General features: G+C 39.0%; 1 protein-coding gene across 2 annotated transcripts in view; it reads right to left on the bottom strand.

The window, feature by feature from the left end:
- Nucleotides 1-26,329, bottom strand: part of LOC132827678 (uncharacterized) — a 149,496-nt gene that overhangs the window by 32,115 nt on the left and 91,052 nt on the right. For both annotated transcript variants that reach the window (XM_060844325.1, XM_060844334.1), the window contains 2 exons: nt 19,654-19,776; nt 5,037-5,267 (listed from right to left, as the gene is read on the bottom strand). In XM_060844325.1, the coding sequence (XP_060700308.1) occupies nt 5,037-5,267; nt 19,654-19,776 (354 nt within the window). The remainder of the gene's footprint in view (nt 1-5,036; nt 5,268-19,653; nt 19,777-26,329) is intronic.

Genomic DNA, 26,329 nt, shown 5'->3' with positions numbered 1-26,329 from the left:
TATCTATCCACCTAATTATATGTCCTGCACCATAACTTCATTTCTATATCCTTTCTCCTCTTGAATGGGTACCCGTGGAGGTGTCAATGTCTGTCTGCTCATCTGACCTGTAGTCTCCACTTTCACCTGCGCAGCTTACAAGAACCTCGTACCTGTTGTACAATTGGAGAGACTAAGTTTCCCGAATTATAATCTCTACGTCTTTATACCTGCTTCATGTGAAGTCACACTCTCCTGTCCCTGATCAAAGATCAAGTTTTAATTACTTAGTCTGAGGTGTGTGACCACTCTCCACAGCAAAGTGTTCAAGTAATTTGTGAATTCCTTGATGTGGCACAACTTCTGCAACTCAGATTTCAGCTGGTGAACTCAGATCAGAAATTCATCAAGCTCCGAACATTGTTGTCCAGGAGCTTCCATATGTTCACAGTCACTAATGTAAAGATGGAAGCAATTGTGGATGCTGTAAATCAAAAGCAAAAACAGAAATTGCGGGAAAAGTTCAGCTGTCTGGCAACATCTGTGGAGAGAAATCAGGTCAACTGACCCTTCCTCAGAACTCAGTCTTCTGATTTCTCAGAACTCTAAATTCTCTCCACAGATGCTCCCAGACCTGATGTGCTTTTCCAGCAGTTTCTGTTACTGTCACTAACATTTTTGACTTAATTTATAAATAAATTATTCAAAATTACCTGCTCTTGGATGAATTGCGTTATATAATCTATGCATTTCTAAATGGTATGAGTACTTTAAATGCTACTAGCAACATTGATAGAACTCCAACTTCATTGCTTGTGAACTGCTTTGGATGCCCTGAAGACCTGATAAGGCATCAAATAAATTCAAGTTAATTCTTTCTTGCTACAACCAGGTGAAGAATGATCTATTATCTCCCCTCTTTTCAACCCGCTAGCATTTTGTTTATGGATGATTTTGTGAGCTGATACTCTACCTGCTGTCAGGTGATTGTTGTGGCCATCTTAAGTGAGTGATTTTAAAAAAAATTACTTTAATTCATGAAAGATTCTAGGTATTAAAGATCTGATTAAAAATTTACAGTCTTTTCTTTAACCATAACCATACTTTTTCACCATGAGGAAGGAAGGCAAATAATTAGTCTTCTTTTTGTTTATAATGAACAGTCCATTACAAGGTCAGTATGAAATGAAAATACAAAAATTACAACATCACGCATGCATTCTGCATTCACTCTCTTCATTTTAACTTGGTTCAAAACTTGCTTTGGGAATGGCAGCTGGATTTGTTCCTTGGGCCGTATCATCTTTCTGAGTTTTAATTCTCTACTATCCAGTTCAATGATCCTTGCATTTCTACAAAGTTAATTTCTAGAACATCAGAGGGTGGTAATCTGACATTAATGTTTCAAGACTTTCATATTACACCTTGCTCTCTTTGAACTTTATATCAATCTAATTAGACTGGTTGGGGTTTGAAACTTAGTTTTATTCCTTTGATCTGAAAGTGGGTAACTCCGTCTTCACCTCACTGGTATTCCCCTGATGATCTCTACCAGTGGTGCCTGTATGGGATAACTTTGCTTCTCTTTCTCCTTTGTTCTGAAAAGGGCTTTCTCTCCAGCCTGTTCCACTTTTTCTACAGGACTATTATGATTAATTGGATGTACTCCTGCAGCTCAAGTGAGGCCTCAACTTCACATTCTCTTGGCATGTCTGAGAATTCATTTGCCCGGCCCCCACCCTGATACTTCATCAAAAAGGGATATGTTTTCCAGGTGCCGTCCTTTCACCTTATATCACCTTCCCCGACCCTTACTTATCTTCTTTTATAGCTATTGCCATAACTCAGGCTTTTGTAATTACTCTGGTTTCTGACCTGAGCCATTCTAATAATGCTGGACTGTCTTTAACTCTGTTTAATTCAAGTGATTCTTCTTGAAGTCACTCCAAACCTTAAAGATTTTATTGGCCCTGGAGGTTTCTGAAACTCTTTCAGTTCCTGGTCTTTGAGCAGCTTATCACTGGTTTAATTACTCTTCTTATGCCACTACAATGCTCACAAATTTTTCTGCCTCCAGCGAATCTCTTTTAATTCATGATCTATCTGCCACTTGCTGCTGGCATTTTTTCCACTCTCTCTGGAGTGTCCTTTTCTATTTGAAGAGATTGCTTACTGCCAGGCAAATCCGTTCTCAATAAAATATTTATCCCTGCCATTGGTAAGCTTGGGATTACCTTCACTGTTACTTAACTCACAACACCAGTTCACTCGCAAGATAAATTTTAATCAGCATTTGTTACCCATCCTTTATAGCCTCTGAACTAAGTAGTTTGCTAGGCCACTTCACAGGACAGTTCAGAGCCAACTATATATTGTTGTTGGCACGTAGTTATGTGTAAACCAGCTAAGTTAAGGACAGAAGATTCCTTTCCATAAAGAACATTAGTGAAACAGATGGGTTTTATAACAATTGATAATATTTCCATGGTCACCATGACAGAACACTGGCTTTCATATTCCGATTTTATTTATTAATTAAACCTAAATTTCACCAGCTGCTGTGGTCGACATGTCATACAGCAAATGAATGCATACCCCATAGGTATGGTTCCTTCACCACAGCCACCTTCATTAGGATTCTCCCTTCTGAGTTCAAGATGACTCAACCTAAATTCCTTTTTTCTTTCCCTTTCACTTCCTAGGTATTTTCTCTCTTAATCCCTGCCTCTTAATCCTCTTTTTCTTTTTTGCTCCTCCTTCCTCTCTCTCTTTTTCTAAATATGCAATTCTCTATCCTTGTTTATGTCCTAATCTCAGCTGTTCCAATGTTAATTTATATGTTTCGCTATCCTCAGTTTCTCCTTCGATATTTCGTCAGCCATTTTGCAATTTCTATTTCTCTACCTTTCAAGTGGAACTCAACCACCATATGCCTCACTATCTCTTTTAATTACTCCAAGGACATTTTTTTAAATAGAGCTGGAAAAAATAAACATAGAAAAATTGAAGTATTGCCAAGTCTAATAATGTAGATTTGAGAGAACTATTTTGCAACATTTTCTGAACAGTGTTTGAAGGAATACTTTATTTTCACTACTACAGTTCTTTTGTTCACCTATGGGAACAAACCCAGACTCTAACTTCTCCTTTCTTTTAAACCCCTCCAGTTTTCTGGAACAAGGATTTTAAAATTATTTTTAGCATACAGCTATATCACACTTTAATTAAAATGTAGTTCTATTGTTAAAAAATTACAAGGTTTTCTTGATTGAAAGGAACAGGAATTTTATGAACTCCCATTTCCAAGAAAATAATAAACTGTGGCACTCACACACAAATAAAGACATAAATTTATAAATGACAGTACATTTAGGACAAAAAAGAGATTGAAGAATATGCAATTTACAAGTCCTTAGAGTTCCTGATGTGTTAGGTTTAACATGAGACTACACTTGTTTAATTGATGACTTATATCCTCCATGGTACCAAAATTTGTAGATATCTTAAGACTTCTCCATTAATAAACATTTCTCAGACTTGCTGAGAACAAAATAGGGGGATAGAGAGAGAAAGAGAGGGAAAGTACAAACCTTTCAATTTTGCTTTTATGAATATATCATCCTTCTCCCTCCTTTGTCCCAAAGTATTTACTTAGAATTAAGTTTATTTGTGAACTGTCATGTCTGGCTTTTTTTAAAGGCTACATTATCTGCAGGTAACTTTTATTCCACCAGTGAAACTCCCACAAAGATGCAAGTCAAACCAGAGGTATTTGCCTGAGTAAAGGTAAAATACTATATATGTTAGAAATCTGGAACAAACAGTGAGCATACTGGAGAAACTTCACATCAGGTAGCATTTGTGGAAAGAGAACCAGTTCTAAAAAAAGTTATATTGGACTCAAAATGTTAACTCTCTTTCTCATTCGACAGATGCTACCAGACTTGCTGAGTTTCTGTGTTTGTTTGACACAGATATAAGTGACTGGTTCAGTCATTTTGAAGACATATTGATTTCAGTTCAGACTGGGTTTTATTTCATTTATTCATTTTCCTTGGAAAGGAGAAAGCCAACAAGAGATGCAACGGAAGCTTTCAAAATCAGGAAGAATCTGGATAGAGTAGGAGAACCTGTTCCACTCATAAGACGATCAAGAAACAATGGATAAATTAAATTACATTGTCCTAAATGTACTGTCATTTATAAATGTAAAAGAAGCAAATAGGAGTGAAAAAAAAATTGTTACGCAGCAAGTAGTTAGGATCTGGAATGCTCTATCCATGGTAGAGGCAGGTTCAACTCAAGTGTTTGAGAGGACATTTGGTGATTATTTAAATAAAAACAACATGCAAGGTAATGGACGATTCGCAGGTGTTCAAAAAACTTAGAGAACTGGTGTGGACACGATGGATGAATGAGGCTCCTGTTGTGTAATAATTCTACGATTTATTGACAGTTTTACAAATTGGCTCGATCTGTGCTCAAGAGTTCATGACAGCTATCTGAAGTCAGTGATTTTAAAATCATTTTAGTCCATGAAAAGTTCTTGTATTAAAAATCAGATGATGGAATAAAGAGTTGACAGTCTTTTGTCAGCATTATCATAACACTCTTTTTGAGGTACATTGTGATGGAACTTGTATTGCATGTAATTAATAGCGCACCACCTTTGGAGGGTTTTAACAATAGAACTAGTCATATCAATTGAGAAAAGATCCTTTGCCTCTAATTTGACTCCTTCAATTTTACAAACCAATAAAAATAGGAGACTTCCTGCCACTCTTATTTTAATAATTTCCACAGTAATTTTGGTTTTAATTCAATTTCAGAAAAAAATTATTCCCGTGAACTGACCAACAGAAACTTGTTGCAATCAAATGGCATCAAAATGTTTTCTCAGAGATCTATGTGGAAAATACATTGTCAAGGTGAGATGGAAATGCTATTTTTGAACAACATAACATTCCAAATCATCTCATATCATAACCAACCATGAAACACCTAGAATAGGTCAAGTTTTGTACAGAAACGTTGGCAATTCAAACAAATGCACTCACCCAAGGGGCAGAAGGCACAATCAGTGTGAGGGTCAACAAATCAACACAGCAGTCTTCCAATGATTGATTGCATCTAATTGCCTGATTTAGCAACCTAGCATAGAAAACACCTGGAAGGATGCGACAAACTTGATCGTGAGATTCTTGGTCTGGCGCAAGAATAAGGCTCAGTGTATGTTTGATTTCATTCAGATGTCTGTACAGTGTGCAGAGCTTTGTTTCCAAGACAGACTACAAAATATTGGAATAAAAAGAAAAATGTTATCAAATTTACTGAAAATCAAAACACAAGAACTGCTGAATATAGACATGGTTCTGGATAGTTTGTTCTACAGAGAAAACAAAGGGAACCAAAACTATAATTAAAACAAAAACGAGTAATAAATATGAAACTGCACATGGTAGAGATCTGAAATAGAACTGAAAAAGTGTTTGAAACACAACTGATCAGACAGTAATTGTGGACTGAACAAATAAATAAATTCATGAGATGCTGAGTGATTTACTTTGCAAATCTGGCACTTTATTTTGGCAAAAGTAAACACCTATGGGAAAGATGTTCATTACATGATGCACCAATAATTTCATCAATGGTCATGCTAATACTTTAAATGAATAAGCAAGTGAATTTATAAAGCAAAAATGTCAGGGCCACAAATGTTTCATTCAACTGAATTGAACAATTGTCAGAAAAAATTAAATTAACAGAAGAAACACTTAAAAGAATGTATAGTCTTCTGCAGCTCTAAGTCCTCACCAGTGAACATTTTGCTGAATAATTTTAAAGGTCCCAGAAACACGAGTAATAATGAATTCTCTGAGCCACCCATCAACAATCCTTCCACATTAATCTACCAAAACTGAATTATCAGTCAGATGCTGTAGTTTAAAACCAATGGGAATAAACCATCGAGAGATGTTACATGTAGTGTCAATTTATTATCAATATGGCTAGTAAAGTAGAACAATATTGTCGCAAACATGCGTTATGTTTTAATTTCCAGTATAGTATTATTGACTAGACATATATTTCAAAAGAATTCTTTCAAAGCAAATGTCACTGACAATGGCAGTAACAATGTTCCATTTGCAAAACAAAACTGAGCTGCTTGAATGGAGATCCTGGACAGAATCTTCTCTTCTCCTGAACAACATGGGCATTGGTAAGTCAGTTGGGAAAATATGATTTCATCCTTGGACTACTGTCTTTGCTGAGTTTGCACGTTCTTCCTGTGACTGCATGGGTTTCCGCCGGGGGCTCCAGTTTCCTCCCACAGTCCAGAGATGTGGAAATTAGGCAGATTGGCCATGCTAAATTACCCATAATATTCAGGGAGGAGTAAGTTAGCTAAGTTAGGCATGGGGAAATGCAGGGTTACAGGGATAAGATGCTCTTCGGAGGGTTGGTGTGGACTCATGGGGCCAAATAGCCTGTTTCCACTGCAGCGATTCTGTGGATTCCATGGATATGGCAAGATCAAAAAATGATATTCCTGATGTCTGAGATGTCCAATTTTCCAATCAAGGTTTTACTGACAAGATGAGAATTTTGTTATTGCATAGCAAGAAGACTATTTGCACATATTAACATGTCATAACCTAATCTCATTTACATGAAGCTTCCTATTTCGCCCAGTAATTCAGAGAAACTAGAAGGTGACAACCCCTGACATGAAAGTCCGAGCAGGTACATGGCAGTTTCAGCTTGCCACTTGCTTCTCTGGGCTCCCACTTTGGCCAGCATTCTCCAACATCTCAGGGACTTGGATTTTAAAGTAAATGAAGATGGGTTTTGGTTTTAGTGCTGTTTCCTTAACAAGACTCTTCCCGTCAGATCAAAACGTGGCTACTCTCATACATATACCATGTAAGCCTCAAAAGAACCCACATATTTAGACAATATGGATGGCAACGCATACAATGATCTATAGTATATTGTTCTATAAATCCTATACACATTTACATGTTTTAGTTTACCTTTGTATTCATCTGAAAAAATTCTCCCTTGGAAGTGCAAGTCATGCTAGGGATGGACAACAAATATGTATGAGGTATTCTGCAGTAAAACAGTTTTTTTTCTTAAATTAAGGACTTTGTGTAAACATAAACTGGAAAACATATTGATGAACTTAATCCCACCGGTTTGCTTTGTAGTGATACTCATAAAGTTCACCACTGAAGAAATATTTTTATGAGATTATGCGAAGAAATTATGCTAATATATGCTATTGACATAATCGTTTTAACCAGCTGTATAAGCTAAAACTTCTGATAAAAAGCATGTCATTGGATAATTGCCACTGCTACGTAGCAAATGAAATAAAGAAACAGGCCATTTAGCCCAAACAGTCCATGCTCGCATTTGTGCTCCACTGAAGCCTTACCATCCTTTCTCATGCAATTCCAATGACTAAACCCTCATTTCCCTTCCCTTTCTTAAGTTTATCTGGATTTTCTTATTCATCTCAACCATTCCCTGTGGCAGTGAATTATACATTGCCATCACTTACTAGGAAAGACGTTCCTTTTAAAATTCCTCTGATTTATTTGTGACTTCTGTTAATGGTGTACGGTTCATACTATTGTTACAAGTGGAAACACTTTGTAACTATATGAAAATCTCTTCTTATTTTGAAGACCTCTATTAGGTCTCCTCTTGGCTTTGTCTTTTCAACTGAAAAGAGTCACAAGCTGTTCATGTCAGATATGGGAGTTTAGGGAGAGTTTACGTGTGACTGAGGATTATATCTGAAATAAATGGCGTTGGTTGCGAATCCCATCAGATCGAATGGACTGGTTGGAGTGACAGAGACAATTAGGAATTTACAAGAGCAAGGGGGTGTGATGAATGGCAGTTATAGCAAGGGAGAAAAGTAGCAAATACAATTACATAGATGGGTTAATTCCAGGAAAGGTCAGAGAGGTAGGCAGGTAGTGGCTATCCCCAGGTAAAAACAATGACTGCAGATGCTGGAAACCAGATTCTGGATCAGTGGTGCTAGAAAAGCACAGCAGTTCAGGCAGCATCTAACGAGCAGCGAAATCAACGTTTCAGGCAAAAGCCCTTCATCAGTATCCCAATTTCAAACGAGTACACTGCTTTGGAAAATGTAGGGAGTGATGGATTATCAGGGGAATGTAGCACAAAGAGCCAAGTTTCTGGTATCGAGACTGGCTCTAATGCAATGAGGGGTACATCGGGTTCCAAAAGATCGATTGTGTTAGGTGACTGTCTAGTCTGAGGCACAGACTGACATTTCTGTATTCAGCAGCGATAAATCATAATCGTGTGTTGCCTCCCCGGTGCCAGGATCAAGGATGTCTCAGAGAAGGTGCAGAATGTTCTCAAGGGGGAGAGGGGCCCGCAGAAAGTCATTGTACACACTGGAAACAATGACATAGGAAGGGAAAAGGATAAGATTCTGAAGGAAGAATATAGAGAGTCAGGCAAACATTTAAAAAGGAGTTCCTTGAGAGTAGTAATTTCTGGATTACTACTGGGACTACGAGTTAGTAAGAGTAGGAATAGGAAGATAGAGCGTGGCTGAGGAACTGGTGTACGGGAGAAGGATTCGCATTTTTGGATCATTGGAATTTATTTTCGGGCAGAAACGACATGTACAAGAAGGACGGATTGCACCTAATTTGGAAGGGGACTAATAAACTGGCAGGGAGATTTGCTAGAAGTGCACGGGAGGATTTAAATTAGTAAAGTTGTCGGGGGAGAGGGGAGGTGGGATGGAATAGTGAGGAAAGAGAGATAAATTTGAGACTGGTACAGTTGAGAAAAGAAGCGAGTCAAACAGTCAGGGCAGGCAGGGACAAAGCAGTGAACAAGATAGGACTGATCAATTAAATTGCATTTATTTCAATGCAAGAAGTCTAACAGGGAAGGCAGATGAACTCAGGGCACGTTAAGATTATGGGACTGGGATATCATTGCAGTTACAGAAACATGGCTCAGGGTTGGACAGGACAGGCAGCTTAATGTTCCATGATACAAATGCTACAGGAATGTCCAACCCTGAGCCATGTTTCTGTAGTTGCTATGATATCCCATACCCTAAAGGATAATAGGGTAGTTATGGTAGGAGATTTCAACTTCCCAAACATAGACTAGGACAGCCATACAGTTAAAGGTTTAGATGGAGAGGAATTTGTTAAGATTGTACAAGAAAATTTTCTGATTCAGTATGTGGCTGTACTGATTAGAAATAGAGGAAAACTTGATAAGGCAGGAGAGGTGACTCAGGTGTCAGTGGGGGAGCACTTTGGGTCAGCGATCATAATTCTATTAGTTTTAAAATAGTTATGGAAAAGAATAGACCAGATCGAAAAATTGCAGTTCTAAATTGGAGGATTGCTAATTTTGACAGCATTAGGCAAGAACGTTCAAAATCTGATTGGAGGCAGATGTTTGCAGGAAAAGGGACGGCTGGAAATTGGGGAGCCTTCAAAAATGAGATAATGAGAGTCCAGAGAGAGTAAATTCCTGTCAAAGTGAAAGGAAAGGCTGCTAAGTGTAGGGAATGTTGGATGACTAGAGAAATTGAGGGTTTGGTTAAGAAAAGGAAGGAGCGTATGTCAGGTATAGACAAAATAGATCAAGTGAATCTTTAGAAGAGGATAAAGGCAGTAGGAGCATACTTAAGAGGGAAATCAGGAGGGCAAACAAGGAAATGAGATAGCTTTGGCAAATAGAGTTAAGGAGAATCCAAAGGGTTTTTACAAATACTTTAAGGACAAAAGGGTAACTGGGGAGAAAATAGAACCCCTCAAAGATCAGCAAGGCAGTCTTTGTGTGGAGCCGCAGAAAATGGGGAGAGACTAAATGAGTATTTTGCATCAGCATTTACTATGGAAAAGGACATGGAAGACATAGAATGTAGGAAAATAGATGGTGACATCTTGAAAAATTTCCATATCACAGAGGAGGAAGTGCTGGGTGTCTTAAATTTCATAAAAGTGGATAAATCCGCAGAACTCTGTGGGAAACAAGGGAAATGATTGCTGGGCTCCTTGCTGAAATATTTGTATCATCGATAGTCACAGGTGAGGTGCTGGAAGACTGGAGGTTGGCTAACGTGGTGCCACTATTTATGAAAAGTGGTAAGAACAAACCAGGCAACTAAAGTCCGGTGAGCCTGACGTTGGTTGTGGGCAAGTTGTTAGATGGAATCCTGAGGGACATGATGTACATGTATTTGGAAAGGCAAGGACTGATTAGGGATAGTCACATGGCTTTGTGCATGGGAAATCATCTCACAAACTTGATTGAGTTTTTTGAAGAAGTAATAAAGAAGATTGATAAGGGCAGAGCAGTAGACGTGATTTACATGGCCTTCAGTAAGACATTCAACAAGGTTCCCCATGGGAGACTGGTTAGCAAGGTTAGATCTCATGCAATACAGTGAGAACTATCTATTTGTATACAGAACTGGCTCAAAGGTAGAAGACAGAGGGTGGTGGTGGAGGGTTGCTTTTCAGACTGGAGGCCTGTGACTAGTACAGTGCCACGAGGATCAGTGCTGGGTCCACTACTTTTCGTCACTTATTTAAATGATTTGGATATGAGCATAAGCAGTATAGGATCTGGATCAGATGGGTCAATGGGCTGAAGAGTGGCAGATGGAGTTTAATTTAGATAAAAGTGAGGTGCTGCATTTTGGGAAAACAAATCTTAGCACGACTTATACACTTATTGGTAAGGTCCTAGAGAGTGTTGCTGAACAATGAGACCTTGGAGTGCAGGTTCACAGCTCCTTGAAAGTGGAGTTGCAGGTAGATATGATAGTGAAAAGGGCTTTTGGTATGCTTTCCTTTATTGGTCAGAACATTGAGTACAGGAGTTGGGAGGTCACGTTGCGACTGTACAGGACATTGGTTCGGTCACTTTTAGAATATTGCGTGCAATTTCGGTCTCCTTCCTATCGGAAGGACGTTGTGAAACTTCAAAGGGTTCAGCAAAGATTTACAAGGATGTTGCCAGGGTAAGAGGATTTGAGCTATAGGGAGAGGCTGAATAGGCTGGGGCTGTTTTCCCTGGAGCATTGGAGGCTGAGGGGTGATACTATAGAGGTTTATAAAATCATGAGGGGCATGGATAGGATAAATAGACAAAGTCTTTTTCTTCGGTGGGGGAGTCCAGAACTATAGGGTGTAGGTTTAGGGTGAGAGGGGAAAGATTTAAAAAAGACACAAGGGGAAACTTTTTCATGCAGAGGGTGGTACGTGTATGTAATGAGCTGCCAGAGGAAGTGGTGGAGGCTGGTACAGTTGCAACAGTTAAAGGTTTAGGGTGTAGGTTTGCTTGCTGAACTGTAGGTTTAACGCGCCAAAAACCGTTATTCAAACAAGCAACAAATCAAGAATGGACAGACGCGGTAGACCGAGCCATAAACACCAAACAGTGACAAACACAGATAAAGAAAAATCGGGACCTGAAGAAAAAACTTGACAAACTCACAAAAAAAGACAAAACCAATAACACAGGGCATGGATAAAGAACTTATCAGACCAGACCCTATCAGACACAGAAGAAGCGGTACTAGTCAAAGGATTAAATTTCAATTACCGAGACGTTGACAAGAACGATTTCCTAGCGGCATTAGAAACCACATTGAAGGACAACAATCTCACGGAAGAAACACAACAAACTATCAGACAGACAGTTGTACCGACTCTGAGCCGAAAAAGAGAAGGAAACAAATTGAACACACTAGAAAAGAAAGCCCTAGAAAACCTCAAAAAAGACAAAAACATTATATTACCTGCAGACAAAGGTCAGTTCACAGTCATCCTGAACAGAAGGGACTGCATAGAGAAAGCCAATGCAATACTCGCAGACACCAACACCTACCAAAAGGTGGTGCTAGACCCGACCCCACAATTAGGAAACAAAATTACATATCTCCTAAGAAAATTACACAATTCCGGACAATTAAACAAGACGGAATTCCAGAAAATGAAACCCGACGGGACCAACACCCCACGATTCTACGGACTACCAAAAATCCATAAACCAGGAGCCCCCCTCAGACTGGCCAAAGAACTACACACAAGACTGAAGTACCTAGTAGAAGAGTCACAGCACTCCATCCACTCCACCCAGGAATTCCTAAAAATCATCAAAAACACCAAAATAGAGGAAGACGAAGCAATGATCTCATTCGACGTAACAGCACTGTTCATCTCCATCAACATCGACCTGGCAAAGGAAACACTTACCACACATTTAGAACAAACCATCACACACACACCAACCACCATCAATCACATTACCAACGAAAACATCATGAAGCTAGTGGACCTGTGCCTCACCACCCACTTCACTTTCAACAACATAGTCTACAAACAAACCAACGGCACACCCATGGGATCTCCGCTATCAGGATTCATGGCAGAAGCGGTAATGCAAAGGCTAGAACAAACAGCCCTACCAATCATCAAACCAAAAATCTGGGTTCGCTACGTTGATGACACCTTTGTTATCACAAAATGAAACAAGATAGAAGAGACATTTAACATCATCAACAACACCCACACAGGCATAAAGTTCACCAAGAAGGAAGAAACTGATAACAAACACGCATTTCTGGACATCACAATAGAAAGAAAGGACAAGGGAGAATTACAAACCTGCGTATATAGAAAACCGACAAACTCTGACCAAATACTCAACTATACCAGCAACCATCCCAACACACACAAACAAAGCTGAATCAGAACACTATTCCAACGAGCCATCACACACTGCAGCAAAGACGAACTTCGAAAAACAGAGGAGAACCACCTATACGATGTATTCAAGAAGAACGGATACTCAAAAAATACAGTGTGCAGATTCCTCAAGAACAAACCACGACAAGCAGACAAACGCAGCCAGAAACCCTAACCACCTTACCATATATGAAAGAAGTTTCAGAAATGACAGCCAGACTACTGAGACCCCTCAGAATCCTAGTAGCACACAAACCCACCAACACTCTCAAACAAAAACTAACAAACTTAAAAGACCCAGTACAACCCATGGACAAAACCAATGTCATCTATAAAATTCCATGCAAGGACTGCCACAAACACTGTGTAGGACAAACAGGAAGAAAGTTAGCCACTAGGATACATGAACACCAGCTCGCCACAAAAAGACACGACCCCCTCTCCCTCATAGCCCTACACACGGATGAAAAAAAACATCATTTCGACTGGGACAACACATCTATCCTGAGACAGGCTAAGCAAAGACATGCCAGAGAATTCCTAGAGGCCTGGCACTCCAACCACAACGCCATAAACAAGCACATAGATCTAGATGCCATCTATCAACCTCTCAGAAAACGAACAGGAAATGACATCACCACAAACCCCAGGAACCCCATACATGAGAAAGATATAAATAGAAAGCAGGAGACAACAGCTTCGCTTCACTTGAAGGTCGCCACTGATGATGTTACCTAGCCAGGTAATGAAACGTCTGTACATCAAACCTACAGCTCAGCAAGCAAATCTACACCCTAAACCTCAACCTGAGCTACAAACCTTCACAAACCTTTGCGACAGTTAAAGGTATTTGGATGGGTATATGAGGAGGAAGGTTTTGGAGGGATATTGGGCTGGGGACTGGCAAGTGGGACTAGATTGGGTTGGCATGGACGACTTGGACTGAAGAGTTTGTTTCCATGCTGTACACCTAAATAAATTACATCCATTACATTAGGTGGTTCTCTGGACTTATACTATCATCCTTCTTAAAAATAGGTGAAGTGTTAGATATGCACATTTTCGAGCTAATTATTAATTGTAAAAGATAATGCCTTTATCTCTCCTCAAGATTGTTTTAAAGTGCAAACTGTCTTGATTATATACTCTTTGAAAGCTTATTTATTATATATCCTCTTTTTATTTTAAATGCTTTTGTATCACTACCATGATCTTATAAAGCTTTATGCAGAGAGCTATTACTTTGTGTCTCAGTTCCCAGAAAGGCTGAATGCTTTCAAATGTGGCACAGTCAGTAATTTTTCTGGTTGGTGCTGTCAGGAAGGAACTTTACCTGCCAGCCATAAATGTTGAAAATCACAGGCATGTTGCACTTCACTTCCCCAATTTGAGCAGTAGACAGCCAAGGTTCCTGGCTGGCAGCAAAATTTCAGAAAACCCATCCTCACATATTTTGATGATGCTGGAGCAATGGAAATGCAGACAGGAATGTAGAGATAGAGCCAGCTACTTTATCTATTTACTTTCATTTAATAAATACACGTAGTTGCAAATAACTATCTTGTTGTAAAGACTGTGAGTTTGTGTCAGAAGAATATGCAAATATTAAATTCAAATGGTTTATCAATCTTTAATGTATTTTCTTTAATATATTCCTTTCCTTAATATATCTTCACTTTTCATTAATATTTCATTACTCAACAAAATCCAAAAGTAACTGTTAACAGAGATAAAAGACCTTCCTTTTTAAAATGTTAGCTAAAAATGTTTAATTTGTAATAATGCTCGCTAAATAAACTGTAACCTCATAATTTAGCGTGAAGATTCATATAATTACACTTTTTATACCACAAGCCAATCGACATTACTGGTCAGAAAGTTAATGCTGTTCACAAAATTCACTTTAAGACGACAGAAACTGTGAACTAGCAATAGAACTACAAGCCACATCTTCAAAAATACTGTTAAAATATAAAATACATTACCAATAGTTTTCTTTTGCATTAATACAAAAATTACTAGTTTAATTTAAAATTCTAAAATTGAAAGTTCTGTTAAGTCTGCTTTGATTAATGATAAAGGAGAGGGCTTTGTCTTTGCATCAATCATGGTTGGCTCTGCTCCCTTTCTCCTTCTCTTTGGAGGAAACTAACTGCTGTCATTTGTTGAACGTGTCAAAAGGGATGCAGGAATTTAATGACCTCAACATCTGTTCTTACTGGTTACAGAATGTTTTAAGTTATAAAATGGGCATCAATCCCAGGGAGCACATCCCTGAAGTATGTTCCCGTATGCCACCATATGGTTCATTGTGAAATTTGTTCACAATTATCATGATTGTTCCATGTTAATGCCCATAGTGAGACAAACATAACCTTCAATTGAATTGTTAGAAGGCACAGAATAATTGGATCAGAGCATGTAGAAGAAGTTCCATTTTAAAACAAAAAAATTCTGCATGTGTTTTTATATAGTGCTTTGATATTATGGGTTATAGCTAAAACACAATATTTGATCGATTTTGAAAGCCAATAATTAGATTTGATTGGAACACAGACATTTCTCTACAAGATTTCTGTTCTTCAGCTTCATCACTGGTGGGAAGGTGTAGATTTATTGCAGCAAATTTCCAGCTGCATTTTCAATGACTCATATCTGTGGGATTGGTGATAGTTGAACTGATGTTTCCAATGGTAATCCGCCAATTTGCATGCATCCTCCCAAAGATAACCAGATTTTCAAGCTGGTGCATGGGATGCCTGTCATGTTAGATGGCTCCAATCTGTTTGGAAGCGTCCATTCTAAAAAATATCCATAAGTGCAGCAGTGGGGCTCTACACTTATCCCTACTTTCCTGGCCTTATTTATCTGATTTGTGGGCAGTGATCAGGCATGGACATTTCTTAGGTCCTTTTTAAATAGCTCAGCACCACTCACTTTTGGCAGTGGGGCTATCAATCTTTGACTTTTGAAATTATTCATTCATGGGATGAATAAGACAACATATATCTCTAATTGCCTGGAGATGGTGATGGTGAGCTGCCTTTTGAACTGCTGTAGTGGAGGGACACCCACATTGCTGTTAGGAAGGGAGTTCCAGCTTCTTTGACTCAGAAACAGTGAAAACACAAACATAGTTCCTAGTCTGGATGCTGTATGGCCTGGAGGAAAATTGCAGGCAGTGCTGTTCCTATGCATCTCCGGGCTTTATTCTTCTAATGGTAGAGATCATAGGTTTGAAAGGGCTGGCTAGTTAATGCTGATTAGCTTCCGACCAACCCTCAGATGTTGGGTGCCGCCAACTAACCTTAATTGTGTGGCAAGTCCTCTGTCTGCAAATTGATCAATCCAACAATGATCACAGCAGGAACAAAAATCTCAAGCTATGCAGGTTTGAACTTGGTCTTGGCCTATGAACAAAAGTCCTGGCCATGCATTCTTTATACTTCCAGTACAAATTCCTTTGCTCATATATATTGTGGACACTGCCCAAGTAAGTTGTCATGCTGTAATTACATAACTCTGGCAGTGGAAGTGTTTTAGCTCCTATACTGGGAGGTAGGTATATTTACAGCGTAACAAATTTGCATAGGCAGTTTCTATTATAAAACTTATTCAATGACATTTTCAATGAAAATAATTAACAGCAAATGTAAGATAAAATAATTTAAAATTTATCACTAGTTACGAACAGGCAATAAATGGTGGCCAGCTCATGATATTCATGTCCTATTAATGAATACAAATAATTTCTGCATTATTACATATGTTCAGCTGGGAAGAGTTATTATTCTCCCACCTTGTTTTATACTTCCCAAGACAGAAGGTCACATCTATTATTATAGCATGTCTTGAATTTTTCAAACTTAAACAATTGTAACTGGTTGCCTATATATGGGTGAATTGCTGTACTTGGGCTGTCTTTTGGCAATGTCTGTGAATGGGTTCAATACTAATGGCATTTCCTCAGTTTCAGAATGAAACAACAATCAATAAGCAATTTACGATCTAAATATAAAATTGACTTCATCAATAAATATATGAACTCAGAAGGACTTAAAACAAGACTTTACAAAGTGAAAAAAAGTTTCTCAGCCACTTTTTTCATAATAAATTAAGCAACCAGAGCTAAAAAGTCTACTCACTTGCAATGTCATAATTTGCAAATAATATAGAAAATACACAAGAGTAGCAAATTATTCAAACCCAAGGAAAACTACAATGACTAAAATTTCTTTCTGAACACAAGTTTTAATCGATCTATCACAATATTTCAATTTTATATTCCATCTTTTCAGATATTTTAACCATTTTCACCCGGGCAGGTAGGCATTCAACCTATGCACAGGCTTCTGCCAATTGCAATTAACAGTTGGGTGAGCAAAGTGATCTTCTGTGCTTTAGATAGCCATTGCCACAAAATGGTCGAAATATTTACATTCAACTGCTTCATTAACATGCTAATTGTGTACAATTTCGGTCTCCTTATTTGAAAAAAAAATATAACTGTTTTAAAAGATAGTTCGAATAACGTTCACAAGACTTATTCCTGGGATGAAGAAAGGTTGAATAGGTTAGGCCTATAATCTTTGGAATTAGAAGAATGAGAGGTGACCTTGTTGAAACATAGAAGATACTGAGGATCTACGTCAGGTGGATAGCTGGAAGATATTTCCCCTTGTGGTGGAGTCTTAAGAATGAAATGTCTTAAGATAGAAAGGAGGAAAATTATTTTTTCTCAAAAGGTTGTAGGAAGGTGGAAGGTCGTAGACAATGGGTATTTAAATTTATTCCAGGTATTTTAGTGAGACTTTTGATTGACAAGGAAGTCATGGATTATAAGGAATAGACAGGAAAGTTGAGCTGAGACCACTAACAGATCTGCCATGATTTTATTGAATTGTGGAGCAAATTTAAAGAGCTAAGAGGCCTTTCTTGCTTCCAACTCAGAGAGTACTATGTTTAACAAAAGCAGTTCTTGCATTGCTTCTCTAAATTTATCACTAAAAAAAGTTACCATTGAAATATTCCACAAATAAAATTATCATGATCAAATTAATACTCATTTGAAAGCTAACATAACGTTTATAAAATTTTAAACTGCAATTGTCAATTAAAATGCCAGGGTAACCACTGATGGAATGTAATTTCTTGTCAATGTAAATACATATTAACATTTACAGACTGGGACTGGCTTGGAATCAAAGGATGATCTTTAGCTCACATATTATAGCTGCACAAAAATTAGGAATTTAATTTATATATTAATATTAATGCATAATATGACTTTAGATGCACTAAAATATTCAAAGTACTTTTTTTCACTGCAAAAAACCATTTTATGCTGCTGTATTACAGAGGAACAGCTGTCCACAGCTAAACTAGGTCCGTGACCATTCCCCAAGGTATTTTGTTTTACTTAGCTGCAGACTAATTGGAATCTGGAGGAGTGAACGCAAAGACTCAACATGGTCAGAAGTCTTTTCTAGTAAAAAAGAGATAAGTTCTTTACACAAAGGATGGGCAGAATGTTCCAGCTGTTGGTAGCAAAATTACCTTAAAAATTGGCAGATTTTTAAAAATCTATCATGCAATTGTGAGTAGCAATGTTCTACTATATTTTTAAAATGCTTCACTCTCTCCAATGACGCTAAATTAAGAAAATCTGTCGCATTGTGGGAAAAAAAACTGAGCTTTCTGGATAATGATATGAAACATGGAACTATTTAAAACATAATATATTATTTTTGGACTGCATTGGAAACACTGCAAGTATCTAGAGCTGAACTTGAACATCTGTTATATTTAGTCAATAAGCAGGTGTATGACATGATAGAGTGCACTTCATAAATAATTTAACTTGGGAATAATTTACAACTGGATTGTCAAGATACAGGTTGAAATAGTGTACTCAAAAGTGCAATCTATGAAAACTGGAAACTGTCATTGTGAATTTGTTCCAGTTGGAAACAGACAGGTCAACGCCTTGACACAGAGGAAAAAAAATGCAATGCACTCTTCCACCCAATTTCTGTGACATACATAATGCTTTTCCATCAGACACTTCAAAGTCACTGCATTTGCAGTTAGTATTGAACACAGAAGAGCTGGAAAAATTGGATTCTATAAAAGTCAACAGCCATAAAGGTCACAGACACAGCTGCACAATTTGAGCTGTGTCTCCAACATTCAATTGTGATTATTGTCATCAGTTTGATTCTACTCTAATAGAAGTCCAGTAAGCTCTGCTGTGAAGCTCTCATGCAGGCATGTTCAGGGAGTAATTCAAAAATTTAGACTGTCAGTATTATTTGTTTTCTATGGTGTTTATTGAAACAGCTGCATGTAAATTATATACTCCAAAGAGAATTGAGGGACGTACGATTTTAATGATTAATCCAGTGAGCAACATTGTATAGTTCTTTCTCATGAAAATACATGGTTGATGGGGAGTGATGATAGGGAGGAATGTACAAGCGATTGGAATCTAAGGAACTGAAAGTTCTGCAGAAATTATAAGGCTGGAGAAGCTTTCAGAAATTGTGAGGGATGATGCCATGAAAAGCTTGAGGTTGAGAATTCTGAATAGAAAGTGTTCGGAGACCAGAAACCAAATTGGCCAGACAAGAGTGATGGATGCAATCACCTTAGATATGAGAGTCACAGTTTCAGATGAGATGAATTTACAGAGTGGGGTGGATAGTAGGCTGACTAAGAAAGCACAGAAGCATTTAGAGAAATCCAGAGATGAAAACAGAAATATTAATTGAGCAGCTGCTTTTATTCTCATTTAGTTCAATAGTTATTGATTTTCTTATTCAATTTGTCAATATTAAAACTATCCAGTTCAACACTGATAGACTGAACTAATTCTTCTTAGATTTGCATTTATACTTACTACATACTGAAGGTTCAGGTTATCCATCTTGCCATAGCAAAGATCTAAGAGAGTCACAGGTTGGTTAATCAGATTCCTTCCTGACATTAGCCACATCATGGAAAGGTTTTCAACATTTCCTGCCTAAAATAATTTAAAGTATAAATGTTCAAAATTAATATCACAATTTTAATTCCAACAGTAATAAATTATAATGGTACATGTATCCCCATGTATTTTAGGCAAGTAGCATAATAAAGTGATTTAATCATCCAATATGACAACCTAAAACTGTCAAATTTGCAATCTCTTTTGCAGAGGCAACCTAAAATTTTATTCAATGTGTTACTTCATAAAATTGACCTTTTTTATAGGCAGAATAACAACAGCAGTTAAACTAAATCAGCCCACTGAATAACTACATCAAAAATTTACAGAACAAAATGCAAAATGCTAAATCTTCTACAGCGTCCTCCCCACAGCATGCAAAGCAGAACTGGTATTGTCTGCATGATGGAAAGGTTATCAGGTTTACGAGAAACACTGAATTTCTAAAATTTAAACCTCACGAGATTTAAATAGAAATACAAAAGAAACAATAGCAATGACATCTTTGGAATTCCATATGATGTCTTCAGGAGATTGGTTATTAATGGCCTAAAACATTATGTTGAAAGACATATTAAATCTGATATTAATTACAATGGCTATTCTATTTTATATGTCAGAAAACAATAAAAAACCATCCTGCCATTCAGTTTTTGGTTCAGAGGCAGAACTGCCTCGAAGCAATTTTTCAAAGTACTCGTTCAAACTGCAGGACAAAAATAAGAATATTGACACCTTTTAAGAAAAATGTTAAGCATTCAATTCAGCATATTTTCTCCCTCTGATGTGATCCACAAGAAACATGGGAAAGGAAAGCCTGCTTGCTCAGTGCCTGCTGGGAAAACTTCTAGAAAGGTCCAGGAAGAATGGGTACCGTTTCCAATCATTTCTCATGGTGCATTCCAGCTTTTGGGTGTTAGCACAAGGAAACGACAAACATCCATTAAACTTGATCTCTACCCCATTCTACTCAGATACACTAAGGACTGGGAATTAGTGGCTGTAGACAAAAAGGTCAACAAAATTTTTTGCATGGAATTGTGTAGTTCTAGCACTGCTGTGGTTATTGTGAAATCCTCCAAGCTACTTCAAATGGGAACAATTATTTGACTTCATGTCAGTAAAAACATTAGTTTTTCTTTTGTTTCCTTTCTGTTACAGGTGCGCAATCCTTTATCCGATATCCTTGGGGCCAGTTGTTTTATGAATTTCAGAATTTTTCGGATTTCAGAATTAATGACATTTTCACAGTGAAATAAAAAAAAGTACCAAACAGCTGACCCACATGCGACTAGGACAAGTGCTGAGACACAATCGATGCCTGCCAGTACTGGGCCACGCTGCCACGTCACATCTGAGTGATGTGCATGAAGTGGGTGTGAAGTTGTGTTACCTGTTTGCACGCCAGAACAACCTTGTGATACAAAAACAAACTTCACAAAAGAAATTTCAAATTTCAGAGCTTTTTGGATAAAGGATTGTGTACCTGTACTGTCAAGTAAATGGAACCAATGCCATTGTCTTCAGTTTCCATGACAAACTCCATTCCCAAAATATTGATTTCATCCCTCTCTAAGGCTGAATCAATCTGTTCTGATCCCAAGATCAATTTCCAAAAAACATGGGTGCATCTAGTCATGGCACAAATAAATAACTCTGCCCACCTCCACTCACATGTCAGCTCATTAGCTGCTGAAACCTCACCTATGTCTTTCTTACCTCTAGATTTGAATATTTTAATGCATTCCTGGCTTGTCCCGTACATTGGTCATACAAAATTCATATCTTTAATCACACTAAGTTTAGTTCCAAACATCAGCCCATATCTCATTGGTATACATGATTAAACGACATCTCCACAATAAAATTCTTATTCATCTGTCCAATTCCTTTCATAGCTTTGTCTCTCTCTTTCTCTCGATATCTGTATTATTTAAATTCTGACCTCCTCAGCATCCCTGACTCTAAATACTCCATTCCTGTTGGCTGAGCCTTTAACTTCAAATGCCCTATGCTTTTCTTCTTATTTAATTGTGCCAGCATCACAGGGTAAAATCCATATTCAATGGACATTTACATGAATAGAACTAGCTAAACCAGTGTGACCAGCTGAAATTTTGGGGTGGTGTTTTCCATATTGAAGTTAAAGCACAGTGAGAGGGCTAAGTCTTCTGGTGTAGACATCAAGCTCCTCAAAGGCTTTAGATTGGATAGAGATAAGTGGCAGCATTCCTGTGATAATGGGGAGACATCAATGGATGAGCCACCCAAAAAGTAATATTGCGCTTTGCTCTCCTCGGATGAACAAGAACTCAGATACATTGCACTGCATAAACTTCACTCCATCTTCAACAATTAATTAGTCTTTTTCTCTTCTGCGTGCTACAAGTACAACCCACAAATGCTCAGCAAGGAAGAGGTCACTGCCTAAGTACCTCTGAGAAGGAAATGTGTGAAACCTCAGAAGGACATTTGCAAGATGTTCACCTGTACCTGCCACCAGCACATCTCAGAGGATAAATTAGCTAAAGCAGATTCAGAGGTGTGACATGGTAAGCAAATCACTGACATGTGTCTGCTCAGCCAGTGAATGAGGAAGTACCAGAGTCTCTGGCACTCAGGGGGCTGTCAAAGGCCAAACACTGGGCCAAGCCCAGTCAGAAGACATGCCTCTATACTTAGCAATAACGGACAAGATCAATTAGCAGAGAGAGGCATGACAACATCAGGCAGTCATGCCAGAATTCCTCAATAGGCTGCGATGAGAATTAGAGGAGTCCAAGTTCTAACTATGGAATGGTCTAGCATAAAAGCACGTGGCTGCCATGAAAGGGTGGTGCCTGCCAGATGTGGATCCAATAAAACACTCAGTGTTTGTCAGAATTGGACGAGGACCTGTACTTCAAAGCTATCGCCAAAGACATTCAGCATGGATAGAAAAACAACAGGGGGACAAGGCACATTGTCCTCACTTTGGGTGGCCAACTTGTCAATAAGTGGAGCAAACCAGTACAATAGTCAAGCACCCCAGTAGCTCATTCTCAGGATACAGATAGTATCCTTTGCAAGCCGGTTCGGGAGTCTTGCATGGTGTGTTGCCTGCCCGGTGCCAGGGTGCGGGACATCTCCGACCAGCTTGAAAGGATATTGGAGCGGGAGGGGGAGGATCCAGTTGTTGTGGTCCACGTTGGTACTAACAACATAGGCAAGACTAGGGTGGAGGACCTGTTTGGGGATTACAAAGCACTAGGCAGGAAATTGAAGCACAGGTCCTCAAGGGTCATAATCTCCGGATTACTGCCTGAGCCACGTGCCAATTGGCATAGGGACAAGAAAATTAGGCAAGTAAACACGTGGCTAAGGGATTGGTGTGGGAAAGAGGGATTCCACTTCATGGGGCATTGGCATCAGTTTTGGAACGGGGGGATCTGTACCGTTGGGACAGTCTCCACCTGAACTGATCAGGTACCAATGTTCTAGCGAAGAGGATAAATAGGGTGGTCAGTAGGACTTTTAACTTCTGAGTTGGGGGGAAGGGAAAGTGAAAGCGACAGGGAGTATGGCGTTAAATGGAAAGATAAGCAGCAGGATAGCATGTGTCCAGGCGGATTTAAAATTGAGGCAGACTGAGAATGCAGGAAAAAGCAAGGATAACTTAGGACATCATATGACTTCCAACATCTTTAATGATAAGGAAGTTAGCATTAAGGCACTTTACCTGAATGCTCGTAGCATTCATAACAAAGCCGATGAACTAATGGCACAGATAATAGTGAATGATTATGATATGGTAGGCATCACAGAGACTTGGTTACAGGGGGGTCAGGACTGGCAGTTAAACTTCCATGGTTTTTCAACTTATCGAAAAGACAGAGAGGTGGGCAGAGGGGGTGGGGTTGCCTTGTTAGTTAAGAACAAAATTAAATCAATGGTATTGAATGACATAGAGTCGGAAGATGTGGAGTCTGTGTGGGTGGAATTGAGGAACCACAAGGGCAAAAAAACCATAATTGGAGTTGTGTATAGACCTCCTAACAGTAGTCAGGACCAGGGACGCAACATGTACCGGGAAATAGAGAAGGCATGTCAGAAAGGCAAAGTCACATTGATCATGGGAGACTTCAATATGCAGGTGGACTGGGTAAATAATGTTGCTAGTGGATCCAAAGAAAGGGAATTCATGGAATGCTTACAGGATGGCTTTTTGGAACAGCTTGTCATGGAGCCCACAAGGGAGCAGGCTATTCTGGACCTAGTGCTTTGCAATGAACCAGACTCTATAAAAGATCTTAAAGTAAGGGAACCCTTAGGAAGTAGCGATCATAATATGGTAGAGTTCAGTCTGGAGTTTGAAAGAGAGAAGGCAAAATCGGATGTAATGGTGTTACAGTTAAATAAAGGTAATTATGAGGGCAAGAGAGGAACTGACAAAAATAGACTGGAAGCAGAGGCTAACCGGGAAGAGAGTAGAGCAAAAATGGCAGGAGTTTGTTGGTATAATTGAGGACACTGTACAGAGGTTCATCCCCAAGAAAAGAAAGATTATCCGGGGAGGGATTAGACAACCATGGCTGACAAAGGAAGTCAGGAAATGTATTAAAGAAAAAGAGAGATCCTATAAAGTGGCCAAGAACAGTGGGAAATCAGAAGATTGGGAAGGATACAAAAACAAACAGAGGATAACAAAGAGTGTAATAAGAAATGAGAAGATCAAATATGAAGGTAGGCTAGCCAGTAATATTAGAAATGATAGTAAAAGTTTCTTTCAGTACATAAGAAACAAACGAAAGCAAAAGTAGATATTGGGCCACTTCAAACTGATGCAGGAAGCCTAGTGATGGGAGATAAGGAAATAGCAGGAGAACTTAACAAGTACTTTGCGTCAGTTTTCACAGTGGAAGACATGAGTAATATCCCAAAAATTAAAGGGAGTCACGGGGCTGAGTATGGTTGCCGTTAGAAAGAGATAGTGCTAGAAAAGTTAAAAAGTCTTAAAATTGATAAATCTCCTGGCCCCGATGGGATACACCCTAGAGTTCTGAGAGAGGTGGCTGAGGAAATAGCAGAGGCATTGGTTGAGATCTTTCAAGAGTCACTGGAGTCAGGAAAGGTCCCGGATGATTGGAAGATGGCTGTTGTAACCCCCTTGTTCAAGAAAGGATCAAGACAAAAGATGGAAAATTATAGGCCAATCAGCTTAACCTCGGTTGTTGGTAAAATTCTAGAATCGATCATTAAGGATGAGGTTTCTAAATTCTTGGAAGAGTAGAGTTTGATTAGAACAAGTCAACATGGTTTTAGTAAGGGGAGGTCATGCCTGACAAACCTGTTGGAATTTTTTGAAGAGGTAACAAGTAGGTTAGACCTGGGAAACCCAGTGGATGTGGTCTATCTAGACTTTCAAAAGACCTTTGATAAGGTGCCACACGGGAGGTTGCTGAGCAAGGTGAGGGCCCATGGTGTTCGAGGTGAGCTGCTGGGATGGATTGAGGATTGGCTGTTTAACAGAAGGCAGAGAGTTGGGATAAAAGGTTCTTTTTCAGAATGGCAGCTGGTGACGAGCGGTGTCCCGCAGGGTTCAGTGTTGGGGCCACAGCTATTCGCATTATATATTAATGATTTGGATGAGGGGACTGGGGGCATTCTAGCGAAGTTTGCCGATGATACCAAATTAGGTGGACAGGCAGGTAGTACTGAGGAAGTGGGGAGGCTACAGAAGGATCTAGACAGGTTGGGAGAGTGGTCCAGGAAATGGCTGATGGAATTTAACGTGAGCAAGTGCGAGGTCTTGCACTTTGGCAAAAAGAATAAAAGCATAGACTACTTTCTAAATGGTGAGAAAATTAGTAAAGCCAAAGTACAAAGGGATCTGGGAGTGCTAGTCGAGGATTCTCTAAAGGTAAACATGCAGGTTGAGTCCATGATTAAGAAAGCGAATGCAATGTTGTCTCTTATCTCAAGAAGGTTGGAATATAAAAACAGAGATGTGCTATTGAGACTTTATAAAGCTCTGGTTCGGCCCCATTTGAGTACTGTGTCCAGTTTTGGTCCCCACACCTCAGGAAGGACATACTGGCACTGGAACATGTCCAGCGGATATTCACACGGATGATCCCTGGAATGGCAGGTCTAACATATGAGGAACGGCTGAGGATCCTGGGATTGTATTCGTTGGAGTTTAGAAGATTGAGGGAAGATTTAATAGAGACGTACAAGATAATACATGGCTTGGAAAGGGTGGACGCTAGGAAATTGTTTCCGTTAGGCAAGGAGACCAGGACCCGTGGACACAGCCTTAGAATTAGAGGGGGTCAATTCAGAACAGAAATGCGGAGACATTTCTTCAGCCAGAGAGTGGTGGGCCTGTGGAATTCATTGCCACAGAATGCAGTGGAGGCCGGGACACTAAATGTCTTCAAGGCCGAGATTGATAGATTCCTGTTGTCTCGAGGAATTAAGGGCTACAGGGAGAACGCTGGTAAGTGGAGTTGAAATGCCCATCAGCCATGATTGAATGGCGGAGTGGACTCGATGGGCCGAATGGCCTTACTTCCACTCCTATGTCTTATGGTCTTATACTCTAGAAGTG

Source organism: Hemiscyllium ocellatum, chromosome 2 (assembly GCF_020745735.1).
Source record: "Hemiscyllium ocellatum isolate sHemOce1 chromosome 2, sHemOce1.pat.X.cur, whole genome shotgun sequence".
Classification (NCBI taxonomy): domain Eukaryota; kingdom Metazoa; phylum Chordata; class Chondrichthyes; order Orectolobiformes; family Hemiscylliidae; genus Hemiscyllium; species Hemiscyllium ocellatum.
Note: the sequence above shows the minus strand (reverse complement) of the source record. Positions and strands in the feature narration are given on the sequence as shown.